This window comes from Mytilus edulis, chromosome 7 (assembly GCF_963676685.1).
Source record: "Mytilus edulis chromosome 7, xbMytEdul2.2, whole genome shotgun sequence".
NCBI classification, from domain to species: Eukaryota; Metazoa; Mollusca; class Bivalvia; order Mytilida; family Mytilidae; genus Mytilus; species Mytilus edulis.
The window spans coordinates 29922750-29938645 of NC_092350.1; the positions used below are offsets into that span (position 1 = coordinate 29922750).

Genomic DNA, 15896 nt, shown 5'->3' on the forward strand with positions numbered 1-15896 from the left:
TTTTGATAAAATCAAACAAAGTTTAATTTTGGACCCCAATTTTGACCAACTTGAAAACTGGGCCCATAATCAAAAATCTAAATACATGTTTAGATTCAGTATATCAATGGACCCTTTCGACCTCAATGTGGACCAATTTGATAACAGGGCCCAAAAATCAAAAATCTAAATACATGGTTAGATTTAGCATATCATAGAACCCCATACATTCCGGCAATTATTGTTGAAATCAAACAAAGTTAAATTTTGAACCCCAATTTGGACCAACTTGAAATCTTGGCCCTGATCAAAAATATAAATACATGTTTAGATTCAGCAAAGCAAAGAACCCCAAGACCTCAATTTATGTTAAACTCAAACAAAATTAAATTTTGGACCCTTTTGACCTTACTGTAGACCAATTTGAAAACTGGAACAAAAACTTAAAATCTAAAAACACAGTTAGATTCGACATATCAAAGAACCTCATTAATTTGATTTTTCATGAAATCGAACAAAGTTTTATTTTGGACCCTTTTGACCTCAATGTAGACCAACAGGGCCCAAAAATCAAAAATCTAAATACATGGTCAGATTTATCATATCAGAGAACCCCATATATTCAATTTTTGTTGAAATCAAACAAAGTTTTATTTTGGACCCCAATTTTGGCCAACTTGAAAACTGGGCCCATAATAAAAAATCTAAATACATGTTTAGATTCAGTATATCAATGAACCCAAAGAATTCAATATTAGTTAAAATTAAACTAAGTTTTATTTTGGACCCTTTGGACATTAATGTAGACCGATTTGAAAACGGGACCCAAAATTAAAAGTCTAAATACACGGTTAGATTCGGCATATCAAAGAACATCAATAATTCAATTTTTGATGAAATCAAACAAAGTTTAATTTTGAAATGGAACCTTGTGGTACAATTTCAGAAATATCCATACACTTACACACAAGTTATTGTCTAGAAACTAGAAACATTTTTTTTCTTTACCCCTTTTGGGCCCTAATTCCTAAACTGTTTGAACCTTAACCCCCAAAATCAATCCCAACCTTCTCTTGTGTTAAAATTTCATAATGATCCATTCACTTAACCTAAGTTATTGTCCGGAAACTAAGTGTCTTCGGGCGACACTGGTGACAACGACGACGACGACGACGTGATACCAATATACGAACGCAGAAATATTTTAGCGGTCGTAAAAACTAAAAGACAAGAATAAAAAACTTTACCACTGCAAAATAACACAATGACGGGATATTTAAGTACACAGCCACGTCATATGTAACAAAGAAACACAAAAAGGCATTGACAAAGCACATTAGCAAAAATGAAAGACAAGAATAAAAAAAATTACCATAGCACAATAACACTATGACGGACAGTATAAGTACAAAGCCATGTCAAATGAATATCACCAACAGACAAAACAGTAAAAGTATTACTAAGTATTCAAAAAGACGAATAAAAGAATATTATAACACGCCATTTGATAAACAACGTCAATACACAAAATCTATACTTCAAGACCATCGTTTTACAAGGTCTGATTAGCAGCTGCACGCTTTTGAATACCGATTGAGTTAGGAAATGGAAATGTATATCCCATATGCAGGTGAAGTCGGTATATTACTACTTAGGTGGGGAAATTGATATTTTCACAATTAAAATCCTCTCGTTTGTCATAGATTCTGGTACTAAGATCACTGCGTATGTCAAATTCGAGGTATATGTCTTAACATGAGGCGGAGGAAGTCGTGTCTGTTATTTTTTTAATTCCTAGCTCTGGGGGATATATGAATGGAACCCAATCAGAAAAGTTTGGATTGTTAATGGAAATAACATCATCAATATATCTGAATGTTTTTGACAAGTGTCTGAAGAAAATCCCGTCTCATATGAAAACAAAACGAGGTCGGCAAGAATAGGTGCACTGCCGAAAATTTACTTCAAAGTCTACATCACAGACAACACCATGAGCAGATGGAAAAGATTATCATAAATTCTTCCCACAAGAAGATATAATGCTCATTCGAAATAAAATTTAAATTATATTAATTAATAGAAATTAAGTGAAAGTCATCATTCAGATATGTAGAACTGAGTACGAATTGCCTTGTATAGTAACATTTCTGAAAATCAATCTAATATATATGTTAAATTATCCTCGGATATCACACAATAAATCACTTATGTAGTAAATGAAATCTTAAATTGAATATTAAAACGACCACCTATATAGTAGCAACTCAAATATGAATGTAATGAAAGCATATGAAAGTGATACATTGCCCTCTTCCTGTAGGTAAAGCATTCAAGTTAATGTTGTCTTATTGTTATATTATGCAATTTTTAAGGTGCATTCAAGTTTAATTTATCATTTAACTACTAATATAATATTTTATAAATATTTTATGCCCAATTTTTGATATTATCATTATACGATAAAATCATGAATCATACGGTTATATGTTTTACGTCAATTGTGGTTAAATTGGTTTTGCTAAATTCAGTACACAATGTTTCTGACTGAATGCATGTTGTTGGTTATTCAAATTCCTCCAAGGTATCAACGTTGTTCGTATATACTTAAAAAATATATGTCAAAGAATGTAATTAAAAAATCATTTAGCTTTTCTTTTTTTAATACTGATTTGTATATCAAACACTTTTGTCTAAACCTTGGAACATTCCAATCAGATCTTTTGTGAGCTGAATGTATTTTCCTTAAAAATTCAATGACGTTTTTTCAATTTTTTAAGAAGAAAATCAGCATTATCATTGAATAGATACATAAAGTTTTTCCTTATGCTGTGTCGTTACACCACTGTCCCATGTCAGGGGAAGGTTGACACCCACAATCACGTTCAACCCCGACTCAGTATGTATACATGTGCCTGTCCAAAGTCTGGCGCCTGTAATTCAGAAGTTGTCGTTTGTTGTTGTATAACATATTTGTTTTCGTTTGTTATTTTGTACATGAATAAATCTGGTTGTTGGTTTTCACTTTTTAATTATCTAACAATTTGTCATATCGGGCGTTTCATAGCTTTCTATATGGTGTAGTTGATGCTCATTATTGAAGGTCGTACGTAAGGTCTCTTAATTGTTGTCAGTTGGATAGTTTCATACCATATCTTTTTATGAAAGGATATGGTTCGAAACGTTTAACTAAAGTCTATATAAACAAAAATTGAAATGTTCGGATTAACAGAAAAAATGTCTGAACAGTGAAGAAAGCATATGCTATAAAACTGAGGCAAATATATTTTAAAAGTAGGAAGAAGATACAGGAAGAAGATATAAGGGGGACAAACATAATAAAAAGAATATATCATAGTTGTAAACAATTAAATTCCATCTAAAACGAAGGTTATGATGGTCATGAAAGGGTAGTCAGTTTCTGTTCAAGTGATGGAACCCAGAGGACTATTTTTAAAAAGGGGATAAGAAATGTCAACAATGACACACACCACAAAACAAAACACCATAGTAGAATACAAAATAACACATTCACATGAACAGGATGGCTTTAGGAATGTACAAATTATAATAAAATAAAACTAAGTAAATATTCAAGAATACTACAAAAGCAATAATACCGACGTGCTAGACGTACACTCACAACTATGATGGAGTCTATAAAAGAAAACACAATAAAGATGACTCTCTATTGTTTCAAGGTGTTTTTGCAATGCTGCGTCGTGGATGTATACTCATTTCGTGAGTTAACTCATTTTGTTAATTAAAAATTTGCAAAATCTCTTTTTTGTAGGAATACTTAGAACATATTTTATACGAATTCTTTATTACATAAAAAAAACATTCCTATTTAACACAATGGTAGGTAGAGTTATAGAAACGAAACCAATTATGTAAAAAGTGAAAGTGAAAAATGAAATCAAAAGGTTGAACATAACAAATAGAGCAAAATAGATGTACGAACCCAAAGTATAAAACACAACTTTTGCAAGCACTGAAATAATTATCCTTACTTCAGTTTTGGACTAGGTTATGACTATATGGCAAACCCTTATATTTTTCCTGTTCCGACAGTAAACCCTTGCTAAAATGGGTGTCCATATGACTGTGCATCTTGTATATATACGCAACCTCCTTCTTTTGAAAATAGACGTTAAATCAGATGCATCAGGTATAGATATGCACTTTAAGAACCCTTGAAACAACTCTCTAAGAGGTCTACAGGTGGTTAGTTGCAAATCAAATTATCATTGCTAATCCAACATTCCTTCATTTTCAAGTGGTAGTCCAAACTTTATTACAGTCGACACAGCAGAATTTTCAAGACCTACCTTTTGGTTTTTTTTGTTTGAGTTTTTTTTTTTTTTTTTTTTTTGTTAAATTGTTCCCCTCCTCAAAATGTTTGAATTTCCACTGTACGTTCAGAAAAAAATAATCAATCAAATTGGATGTTGAAGAGATGGTTCAAAAACTATTTTTTTAATGAATACTGTATGTAAAGTTTCAAGACTTCTGTATTCAAAATCTAATTTATATAGCACTGACGAATAAAACCATGGAACCAATTTCTATATATATGATTAAACGATGGATATCTATTGAGTTGTCGGGGAATTTCGTGTGAAAACATGTACCTTTAGCATCTTCTCGAATATACTTTTTTATGGAATTCTTTACAATGTAAATGAATGTTACCAATTATAAGGGAAGAACTTGAAGTAACTAGTAAATATAATAATAGACTGCGAATGTGTTTAACAACTTCAAGTTAAGATGAACGTCAATTATCTCATCGAAATAAAATGTCTGCACGTTTTTTCAAAAATTTCAAAAAGAAAAAGACCACCCATTAAATCGAAGAAAATAAAGATTTATTTTTGTTTTACAACCCGTTGGCGAAACAAGTATGGTAATTTGTTTATGTTGTTTCTCTTTTAAGTTTATTGTCATACTAGTGATATATTATATAACAAGTATTTGAAATATCTTCAAAGAATCTTTGTACAGTGTAATATACATTTATATTATGACTTTTCTACTTTGCAAATATTTTATGACAAAAAGGTTTATTATACTTTTCAAATTATACAGTTGTTACAACTAATTTCCAGGTGGTTTTACTGCTAAATAACAACTTTTTTATAGTGGACTTTTATACTATATTTTATAAGTTAACATCAATGAAAAAATGTGATGCGTTTAAACCATGATATTTACTTTCCTTCTTGAATTATACCTATACGTTTCTTTGGAATCAAATAACTTTAACATCAACTGCTACATAGTCACTGAAGATGTAAATTAACAAATATATAATTCAAAGTTGTTGACTGACCAACAATTAAAGCACGTGTGTTTTTTCTTGGGTTTTTTTTTTCTCTTTAAAATCAAACTTATGTGTTTTCTCTTTTCAAGGAATGTGAACAAACGGTAATGTGAACAGTTTCCCCCTGTATTTACTTCCTTCACAGTGTCAAATTCATGAAAGTTCTAAAAACAAACTGGATTTGAATTTATCAATATTTCGGTTATAAACTTCAATCACTTTTCAGCAATTTGGTGTTATTAAGTAAATTCACATTTGTTATTCAGCAATATCTATTGAATTTTGATTTGATTTTTGGTGTTTTAACGCCACTTTTAAGCACCACATATAGGCTATTTCGTGGCGGTCAGTTTTTAATGGTGGAGGCAGCCGGAGTGCTCGGAGAAAACCACCGACCTTCGATAGGAAAACTGACAATCCTAGTCAATTAAGATTGGAGTCTAGTGCATCCGCACGAGCGGGGTTCGAACTCCCAACCTCAGTGTTGACTGGCTAGTGATTACAGTACTACTTAGACCACTCGGCCCCTACTGAATTTTGAGACGCTTTTGAAAGTAAAGCAAATATCCGGTCGATGCCTTTGGGAAATATGAATCTTCCAGGGTTAACAAATATCGATATCACCCTAAGTCAAGGGAAATAACTGTATATTGTTAGAACCTAAAAGCACACTCACGAGTGTGGGATGCAGTAAACTTTTAGTTATTTTGAAAGAAGCTTTGATAATACTCGCTCCTACTCAACATAACTGAACTGCAGATCCAAATATTAAATCATTCCATATCAAAGATCACAAGAACTTTTACGAAAGTTTTTGTTTCGGACGGACGGGCGAAGTCAGTGACAAAAATAAAGAACAAACAAATGAAAGAAGGTTCAGCTTCAGGGAAACAAAGGGGTGATCATCTTTTTATCAATGAACAAACAATCACACAAACTCACAAGATATACTAAAGTACTCTTAATCTACTAGAGTCTGCACATTTTGTACTACATCCAATTGAATGACAACATCATATACTGAATTGATGAAAAACGATAGGATTGAAGACAAAGCCCCTATCAAATTTCAAGACTAGACAAGAACATAATAAAAATGCTAATAATAACAGAAAGCAAACCCAAAGGTTATAAACTATGAAAGAAACTTAATAAATGTATGATTGATTTAACTCGTGTTGTTTTGTTGTTTTCTCTTACATGTGTACCCACATCTTTTATTCATATCTAAAATCTATCAGGTTTTAAATGAGTTGATCATCTTGATTTGTTCCAGTACAATACATTTTTATCCGGTAGGGGACTGTGTATTGTCATGCAATACTCTCAGAATGCTTATTATCTCAAGGACGGTTTTCAAATATGTCTTCAATATGTACTATATCTATACCAGCTTGAATGGGTTATTGTTCCCTTTGGTCTTCTATTGGCCAGCAAATAAACACTTGGCAAAGAGAGAGTCTGTTTGATTTTGCGGGATGTATAAGTACGCAGCCATGTTAGGTCAGAATATGGTCGTTAAAATCGATGCCTTGTGCTGTGAGAGTTTGTCACACGCTCTCTCTACGTTCAGAAATTTTGTAACAACTGTTTGAGGGGTCCGAAAGTGGCCTATTGCCTGGCTTAATATATGGTACCATTCAAATAACCCTTGTTCTAATGGCAGGCCAAATTTGACGCCCTTCATCTAGGTCTTCCCCTATTACGGATCTCCTATTGTTTTTATTGTAAATTCTTTTCCTGATTTTAGGTTCTTGGGTTAGGTCAGCTCCTCAATGGTTGCACACGTTTGGGTTTTACAAATATTTCCGTATCCGGCATCATTGGAGAGATATTAATTGCCGAAAGGCGTATCTAGTACAAAAATAACTTGTACCGCTAATGGTATTGTAGTCGTGAATGAATATAACTGAACTATTTGCCACTGGACGTAAGAAAAAACAAACAACTAATCAATCAATAGATGTAGTTAACTTAATTTACAGTATAACAGCTTCATATCAGTCCACCTATATTGTGCGGTTGAAAGAACAATGCCCCGAATTTCTAACAAGTACACAAATTATAGGGACTTTTGTCAGATGTCTTTTAATTCTGTAATGATCAAATTTGATAATATATTTTGAAAAAAAAGCAAAATTTAACAAACAATCTTGTAATCTACAGGAACGGATTTTTATAGGGCTGTCATTTGATGAAAAAAATATCAAATTTACAAAAATTGTAGATTTAGGTTTTTGATAAAAAATTATATTCAACCGGAATTCACACGACTTAAACACATTTAGATTTGATGGTCATTTGGAAAATTATTCCAAAACTTCCAATAAAATTGAGAATGGAAATGGGAAATATGTCAAAAAGACAACAACCAGACCAAAGAGCAGATAACAGCCGAAGGCCACCAATGTGTCTTCAATGCAGAGAGAAAATCCGGCACCCGAAGGTGGGCTTCAGCTAAGTATATTATTCAACATGCCAAAATGTCTTAAGAAAAGTTGTGTACCTCGAAATTAAGTTCGTGCTGGTATATTTGAGTTTTTGTTATCAGATGATTAGTATCTCTAATTCAATAATATCAATGTATAACACAAGAATAACCCCTCTCTTAAATCTATTCAACGTCAGTGCACACCATGCAAAACATGTGACAAGATAGATGTACAAATCTGTCATTTTATATGCGACGAGTCTTTGGTGATCAATCCTATGATTTACGAGCATAGTTATCTGTTCCTTTTTTTATTCTTATTTGCACTTTGACGTACTATTAGTAGTATATTTGTAGTGTATTCCTTTTATTAGTATAATTTACGAAACATATTATTGCCATTAGAGGTGGGGTTTTTTCAGGAGAGAGTTTTTAAGCTCCGAAGTCACAGAAAATACTGATCGATTTGACCAGTGAATGACCGTACTAAGTGCGGATGGACAATCTCTATAAAGATATCGAAAAAGATATAGCAACTTAACCAATGATACTGATTTCTGTTGTGCTGCGGCCAAATACAATTATTCAATAAATATTGTGATACCATGTAGACAGACTCAAAAGGGTCGGTTTCGTATTTTTGGGGGCTACACATTTTAACACAATTAGGTATAACTTATTACAACTTCTTAATAGTAACTACATCATTCAAGCCAAACATAAAGGTAGACTGATGATCAATAATCAAGTAGTTAAATCATCTATCAGTCAACAATAAATGTCCCGCCAAAATACCACACACATACTCATTGATCAGACGACTACTGCCCGAAGCTAATTTTTGCTTTAAGAAAAATAATAAAGCATATTTAACTAAATGAATTAGAATATATCATTTCCTATTAAATTGTGGAAAGATAAAATTGCCTACCTTTTGACTTTTTCCGCTTTCCTTTCTTAGCATTGGCTGTCGGTGCAAATATAATCAACAGGAATAACACAGTACAACCACAAACTAGTAATGTCCTATTAAATTTCATGTTGAAAATAATTTATCGATTTTAACACTTGAAGTATATTAATATTGGCTATCCCACAATTAGGTAATTTTTGAATCCATCATAGTATATATATCACCTTAGGAAAGACATATTTCCGTCCCTCGTAAATGTCAATTGAATTGTAAGTTCACGTCTTTTTAGTTGTGATGCGATGCAGATTCTTTAAGATGACAAATTTTTTAGATTCCATTTTTACACTTTCTTTTAAAGCCTTGGTTTAATTATATTCAAATGATATCGTTTCACAGGATGTAAACTTATGCACCTCCAACTTTAGCAGAAGAACGATTAATAAAATAGTGAAATTTAAATGTTTTCCCTGTAAAAAGTGCATTATCCAACGAATGCAAGTTAATAACAAAATGTTGTTACATTGCCATTATCAAAAAGTTATCGGTTTACACTTCGGTTGTTGATGCAAATAACTTCTATGTTACGTCTAGAATATCGAAATTTCGCAAGTCATAATGAATTAAAGTTAAGAAAATTATAATAAACTTAACACATATCTATTTACTATAAGCAACAAGTTGTTAAAATCAATACACAAGCATGCGCTTTCCACAAAGGTTTGAAATTATACTTTATAATTTGATCAAATGTATCCAATATACAGTCACAAAATTACAAGAAGTTATCGAGAAGAAATCATAAACGACAAAATAATGAGAGATATTAATCAGCGATATTAAACGGACATCTATACTCATAATATAATGAAAGTCATTTGTGATCAGACTGATTTTATCTGTCAGGTCAAAAGAGTTCCCGTTTACACAATGATACCAATTATTTCAGGAATATTATCGAATTATAAAAATTATAAGTCAGCCATTAAAATTATTAAATCTTTGGGGGGAATTTTTAAGTGCGACTTTTCTTGACAATTTCACCGATTTTTTTGTTAAGTGGAATTTTATAATTGAAGATGATGAAGTGGCCATCTATCATTTTAGAAATTCTGAAATCGTCAATTTAATTTTACAAATAAAAGAATTTATATTATATTTGTTATGATTAATATTGATAGAAGCGTATGATAAGCATTGCAATAAATAGACCGGTACACATTATTTTACATATATATTTAGCTAACCGAGAAAAAGATAAACTGAGTTTCATCATAAAGAGGTGTACGATAGCCTCAGTTTATAAGGTAGTTTTTTTTTTAGGATTCTGCTATATTAATTGTTGTTTCTGAAGAACTATAATAGAGAGCATGCAATTCAATCTTCCTGATTAAGCATACTTCTGAATCATAGAGTTTAAAGCTGAAGTCGCATCCATCGAAAGCTTTACAAATGCGTAAGACATGGAAGTCGGCAATATGCCACGAATGAATATGAATATATTTCATTAGTCGTAATAATAATCCTGTCCTGTCTCCCTCTGTTATGACTTACCAAAATATACATTTCTTATTCTTTTGTAATACAGTTCTAATGTAGAAAACAAGTCAATCTTCTGTAATCTTGGGATCTTAAATTCATTTCAACGTTCATAATACAATTTGTGCATTTACTCTTTTTATAAAGATTAAGTATGTTTGGCGTTTATATATTAATTAACTCTTTTTTTTTCTTTTTTTTTGGGGGGGTCTTTTCTTTAACATTTGGGCCTATGTGTAAATATCTCCGGCCTTTTGTGTATATATATATCTCTCTTGATGCCTTTTTGTTTCGTGACTTTTTCACATGAAACTTACTGTTTCGACCATACATATGGAAGTTTTTTCTTTGGCCAGAAATGAACAGACCATAATATATTACTGATCTGTTATATATTATGTGAATTGGGATATATTATAACTAATAATGTTCTTTATAAATAAGATTGTAACTCTCTTTAACTTAGTTTGTTTATTCAACTTTAACTTCAAAACTAATGATGGTAGTAACACCACATCATATTACCGAGTTCTTATTGCATTGGAGGTCACAAGAGCAAAACAACCTTTTCAATGACAATCGGGAACTCAAATACTATCCTATAGTTGGTTATAGCCTGAGTGAACACTTTAATTTAAAACCACCTATTTCATGTATTTAAATGTGTGTTCTCGAAAGCATAATCAACCCAGCAGTCTATACATTATTACGTGACTTGACTCATCATACACATTTTGATCATTTTTTCAGCTGACAAATTTGAAAAATATTGTCGAAAAGTAATTTGAGGCTACTCTTAAGTTCTAGTTGCACAGGTCCTGTGCGTCTATCATGGTCTTTCCAGATTGTGGTTGTCCTACTTCTAGGTAAAGCAAGAAGTTCTCACCGAAGCAGCTATAATTTCAAGATTTACGTAAACTTTACAAACTATCTTGGTAATCTCAGTTTAAGTTAATCATTTAGTTATTCGGGGTATTTAACCAGAAATCCATATCATGAAAGAAAAAAATATACAATTTATGGGTAAAAGAGGTGAATTTCTTTTACACAAGACTTTCAATTTTCACTTTAAAGTGTACTTCTATGATTCAACATACGCTAGAATACTTCAGGAAACTGCAATTTAGGTATACGTTGAGTATTTATCCGAAAAATGTACGAAAAGGACATCGCTAACCAAAACCAAATACTTTTGTGTTTAAAGCTACTGTCCTTTGATGTGCATATTGTATCAATATGCCTTCTTTAACAGCAACATGTAGCGCTGCATAACTTAAATGTTATTAAGTTGTATAGAAATATTTTAAGTAGATGATGTGGACTCTTTATAAATCCAAATAGGATTTGACAACTTTCAGATTTTGTTTGATTCAAACAACTACAGCGAAAATTGACCATTCCTCTTTAAACATACAAGAAGAAAAAGCGCAAAACTACTATAATTATATTTATGTAGGTAAATAAATATGGTTTATCTTCCCGAGCATGCTCCTTTTTACGCAAGTTTAAGCTTTACCGAAAATGGTCGAAAATGTACTTTAATTATTGTACAATTTACAGATTTGATGGATAGTATGGTGGCCGGTTAAGGCCATTTCGCGTTTTCGCGTTTTCGCCCATCATATTATATAGGGCGAAAACGCGAAATCGCGAAGTCGAAAACGCGAAAACGCGAAAACGCGAAGTCGAAAACGCGAAAACGCGAAGTCGAAAACGCGAAAACGCGAAATATTTTTTCTTTCCGATTTCGCGTTTTCGACTTCGCGTTTTCGCGTTTTCGCGTTTTCGACTTCGCGATTTCGCGTTTTCGCCTTTTCGCGTTTTCGCCTTTTCGCGATTTCGCGTTTTCGCGTTTTCGCGTTTTCGCGATTTCGCGTTTTCGCGATTTCGCGTTTTCGCGTTTTCGCGTTTTCGCGATTTCGCGTTTTCGCGTTTTCGCGTTTTCGCGATTTCGCGATTTCGCGTTTTCGCGTTTTCGCGATTTCGTGTTTTATATACCAATACATATTCTTAGTATTTGACTTTATTTCATAATCTATTTTGTTCAATTCAATATTTTATCATAAATATTTGTTGTTTTTTAAGGTGTTTCGGTTAAGGTTTAACTACCAAGGCTTTTCCTCATCAGGTATCCCAAGCCTCTAACTAATAAAATAATCAGTTTCAAAGTAAAGTTCAAAGCATCCATACGCATAGAATTTAAAAATTCTGCATACCGGGATACGACACCTGGTAACTTTGTATTGATGTATTGTATTCTAAATTAAATCAGTTTATGATTTGATATAACCATTGTCTTTTATGTTGTGATTTATCCTATAACTTGGTTTATCCTATAACTTGGAGGATGTAAGTAGATCCTTCAAGTTTTTGTGTCTTTTATATGCTATGATCGGAGGTTTTGGAAACATGGTTTTTGTGCTATCATTTTGTTCAATTAGGTGCCAATGTTTTTTAATTGCTTTATTTAGTCCATTGAAGGAAGGATTAAATTTGGTGGCTAAAACAAATGGAGGCATTGCTCTTTTGTTTTTAAGCTTGTACCTTAGACAATCTTTTCTTTCCTTATGAAGTGCATTTGTTATAATGGGGTTGATATCTTTTTCCGAGTATCCCCTTTGGAGAAGTTTTGTTTTAAAAGTTTCAATTTCTTTTAGTGTATCTTTTATGCATTTTTCTACCTAGTTCGTCAAAATCTCGTAAGAGATTTTGTTTAATGTATTTTACATCAGGACTGGGAATAAATTTTAATCCCTTTGCAAGAACTAATATTTCATAGTTTGTGAGATTCTCACGTGAAAACACTTCTATATAGTTTAAAGCTTTTTTTACATTTTCATGAAAGTGTTTTGTGCGTTTAAGATGGCCTTTGTTATTATTATGTATACGGAGTTTACTTTTGTATTTTATTAATCGTTTTTTCTTATCCCTTTTTCTGAGAGATCTTTTTCTATTACTCATAGTAATTTATTTGTATAAATTTGTTTTGTGACAAAACTATTTTGTTTGTTTGTATAATTATTTCAACTCTAATTGAGAGATGAAATGAATATATATGAACTTCAACTCTATTTGAGAGATGAAATGTATTTTATTAATTCTACTCTATTTGAGAGATGAATTGATTTGTATTTTGTTTAAATCTATTTCAAAAATTATACATTGTATATGTAAACTCTGTTGAAGTGTTTGTTCACTTGTATCCCGGTATGCAGAATTTTTAAATTCTGTGCGTATGGATGCTTTGAACTTTACTTTGAAACTGATTATTTTATTAGTTAGAGGCTTGGGATACCTGATGAGGAAAAGCCTTGGTAGTTAAACCTTAACCGAAACACCTTAAAAAACAACAAATATTTATGATAAAATATTGAATTGAACAAAATAGATTATGAAATAAAGTCAAATACTAAGAATATGTATTGGTATATAAAACACGAAATCGCGAAAAGGCGAAAACGCGAAATCGCGAAATCGCGAAAACGCGAAAACGCGAAATCGCGAAAACGCGAAAACGCGAAATCGCGAAAACGCGAAATCGCGAAAACGCGAAAACGCGAAATCGCGAAATCGCGAAAACGCGAAAAGGCGAAAACGCGAAAAGGCGAAAACGCGAAATCGCGAAGTCGAAAACGCGAAAACGCGAAGTCGAAAACGCGAAAACGCGAAGTCGAAAACGCGAAATCGGAAAGAAAAAATATTTCGCGTTTTCGCGTTTTCGACTTCGCGTTTTCGCGTTTTCGCGTTTTCGACTTCGCGTTTTCGCGTTTTCGACTTCGCGATTTCGCGTTTTCGCGTTTTCGCCCTATATAATATGATGGGCGAAAACGCGAAAACGCGAAAACGCGAAATGGCCTTAACCGGCCACCATAGGATAGAGATATACCTTAGAAATCGTAAGAAATTGTTGATCTTACATTTACACACCATAACCAGTTATATTATATTTTTGAGAAACGTTTTTAAATACTCGGCTTTGAGCTGCTACTGATGAAAGAACATTCCAGAAAAGAACTTCGGACGCATGAAATTTATAAAGTGTTGTTTTTTCTTAGGGAGCTACCATTTGATTTTTATGGGGGGGGCTAGGATGAAATTTGAAAAAAATAGGCAGGACAGGAGTTTTGAGTAAAAAAAAAGGCAGGATGAGCAACTTGGTAAAAAAAAAAAGCAGGATGACAATTTGTGTAAAAAAAGTCAGGATAAACTAGTAAAAAAAAAGGCAGGACCAAATAGAGTAAAAAATAAATGGCAGGACAAGGATTACAACTAAAAAAAAAAGCAGGACAAAATTTTTCATCCTAGCCCCCTCATAAAAATTAAATGGTAGCTCCCTTATTTTATACAACGTACATATATATCTGTACTTCATTTTTCAGCGAACCGTTCTTATTTAGATTTTTTTTATCATATTAAAACCATTACCAGACGATTTGATCCCTGCATACCATTATCCAAAGCACCTCATGCAGCGATAAAAATCACAGGTGATTTTTTTTAATCTACAATTTTCAAATTATATTTAATCTACAAAGTAAAACGATTAAAGCGTCTGTCAAACTTTAATCCAAATAAAGTTTCAAACTCTCCATCAAAGAAAGTAGAAAGTTTTGATTTAATATTAAAAAGGATTGTCCTGCCTTTTACAACCGTAATTATTATACCTTTATTGTTGACGTGAACGTATTTCCCTTTGACGAATCTTTATCAACCTTGTGTAATGTTTGTAATAAAATGTATATCATTATTTTTCATTCAGTTGGTTAAACTTATTGTAAAAGTGATCGTTGGAAATTTTATAGGACATCATTCTCAAAGGGGTATAAATGGGACTGAATGTTGCATTCTTATTAATTATACAACAAGTTAAAACAACGATAACCGCTTACAAGTATAAGTATACCCAAATTAAAGTAAAAGGATCAAGCCTAACTTTACACCTATATACTATAGTACTTAAACAAAGCATTGGCTTTTTAAAGTTAATTCTATATTGAAATACCTTAAGCATACCCTAAATAATCGTGGGACGATATTTATCAATTGTTGGGAATAAATTACCACGATACTGTGAATAGCTTACATCGGATGCAGGTTAAATTCCCAGACATTATTTTGGTGAACTGAGATGACCCGGACGAATTACCTATAAGACATCCTAAGGCCTATAAACCACAAACATGATTATAAAATAGTTGTTGTCGTTAACTGCATGTTTTATGTATTATGTTTGTTGTATACTAATTCTGTGGTAAAACTTAATCATAAATGTCCGAATGTTTTTCACATATTTTCTTTTGAAGTATCAAATTCCGATTTATGCTATTAAAAGAAAAGGACACAAGGGTGTCTGAATGGATTTGTAGAATGCTTATCATCTATCAATGTATATTTAAGAGAAAACTCTTGGGCTTTTTCTGGTGTTGTTTTACGCCTGGCCAGTTCAAAAATACTATACCTGTGCTGTTAACAATTTTTTTCTATTGACAGATTAATAAGAAGTCTGACCATACAAGTAGCTTCAGCCTGTTCACTTAAAAACTTGAATGAAATTGTTCGGTAAAGATATGTTAATTTTTTTATGAGAATTCTTATTATAATAATAGTACATGTGTACTTATAAATCACGAAATCCGATAAAACCTTCAAATACGTGGAACGTTAACCAATCCGATTATTCTCCCGATTTATTATTTATCAAATTCTCTTTTAAG

At 32.1% G+C, this 15896-nt stretch overlaps 1 protein-coding gene across 2 annotated transcripts in view; it reads right to left on the minus strand.

Annotated features, from left to right (window-relative positions):
* The window catches only part of LOC139481201 (signal peptide, CUB and EGF-like domain-containing protein 2), a 59386-nt gene that overhangs the window by 28852 nt on the left and 14638 nt on the right, over window positions 1-15896 (minus strand). The window contains exon 1 of one of the 2 annotated variants that reach the window (XM_071264361.1): window positions 8665-9430. The exons of the other annotated variant lie outside the window; for it this stretch is intronic. Within the exon in view, the coding sequence (XP_071120462.1) occupies window positions 8665-8773 (109 nt within the window). The 5' untranslated portion in view covers window positions 8774-9430. Of the gene's footprint in view, window positions 1-8664; window positions 9431-15896 lie in introns of those variants that run through there. 2 annotated transcript variants of the gene reach the window in all.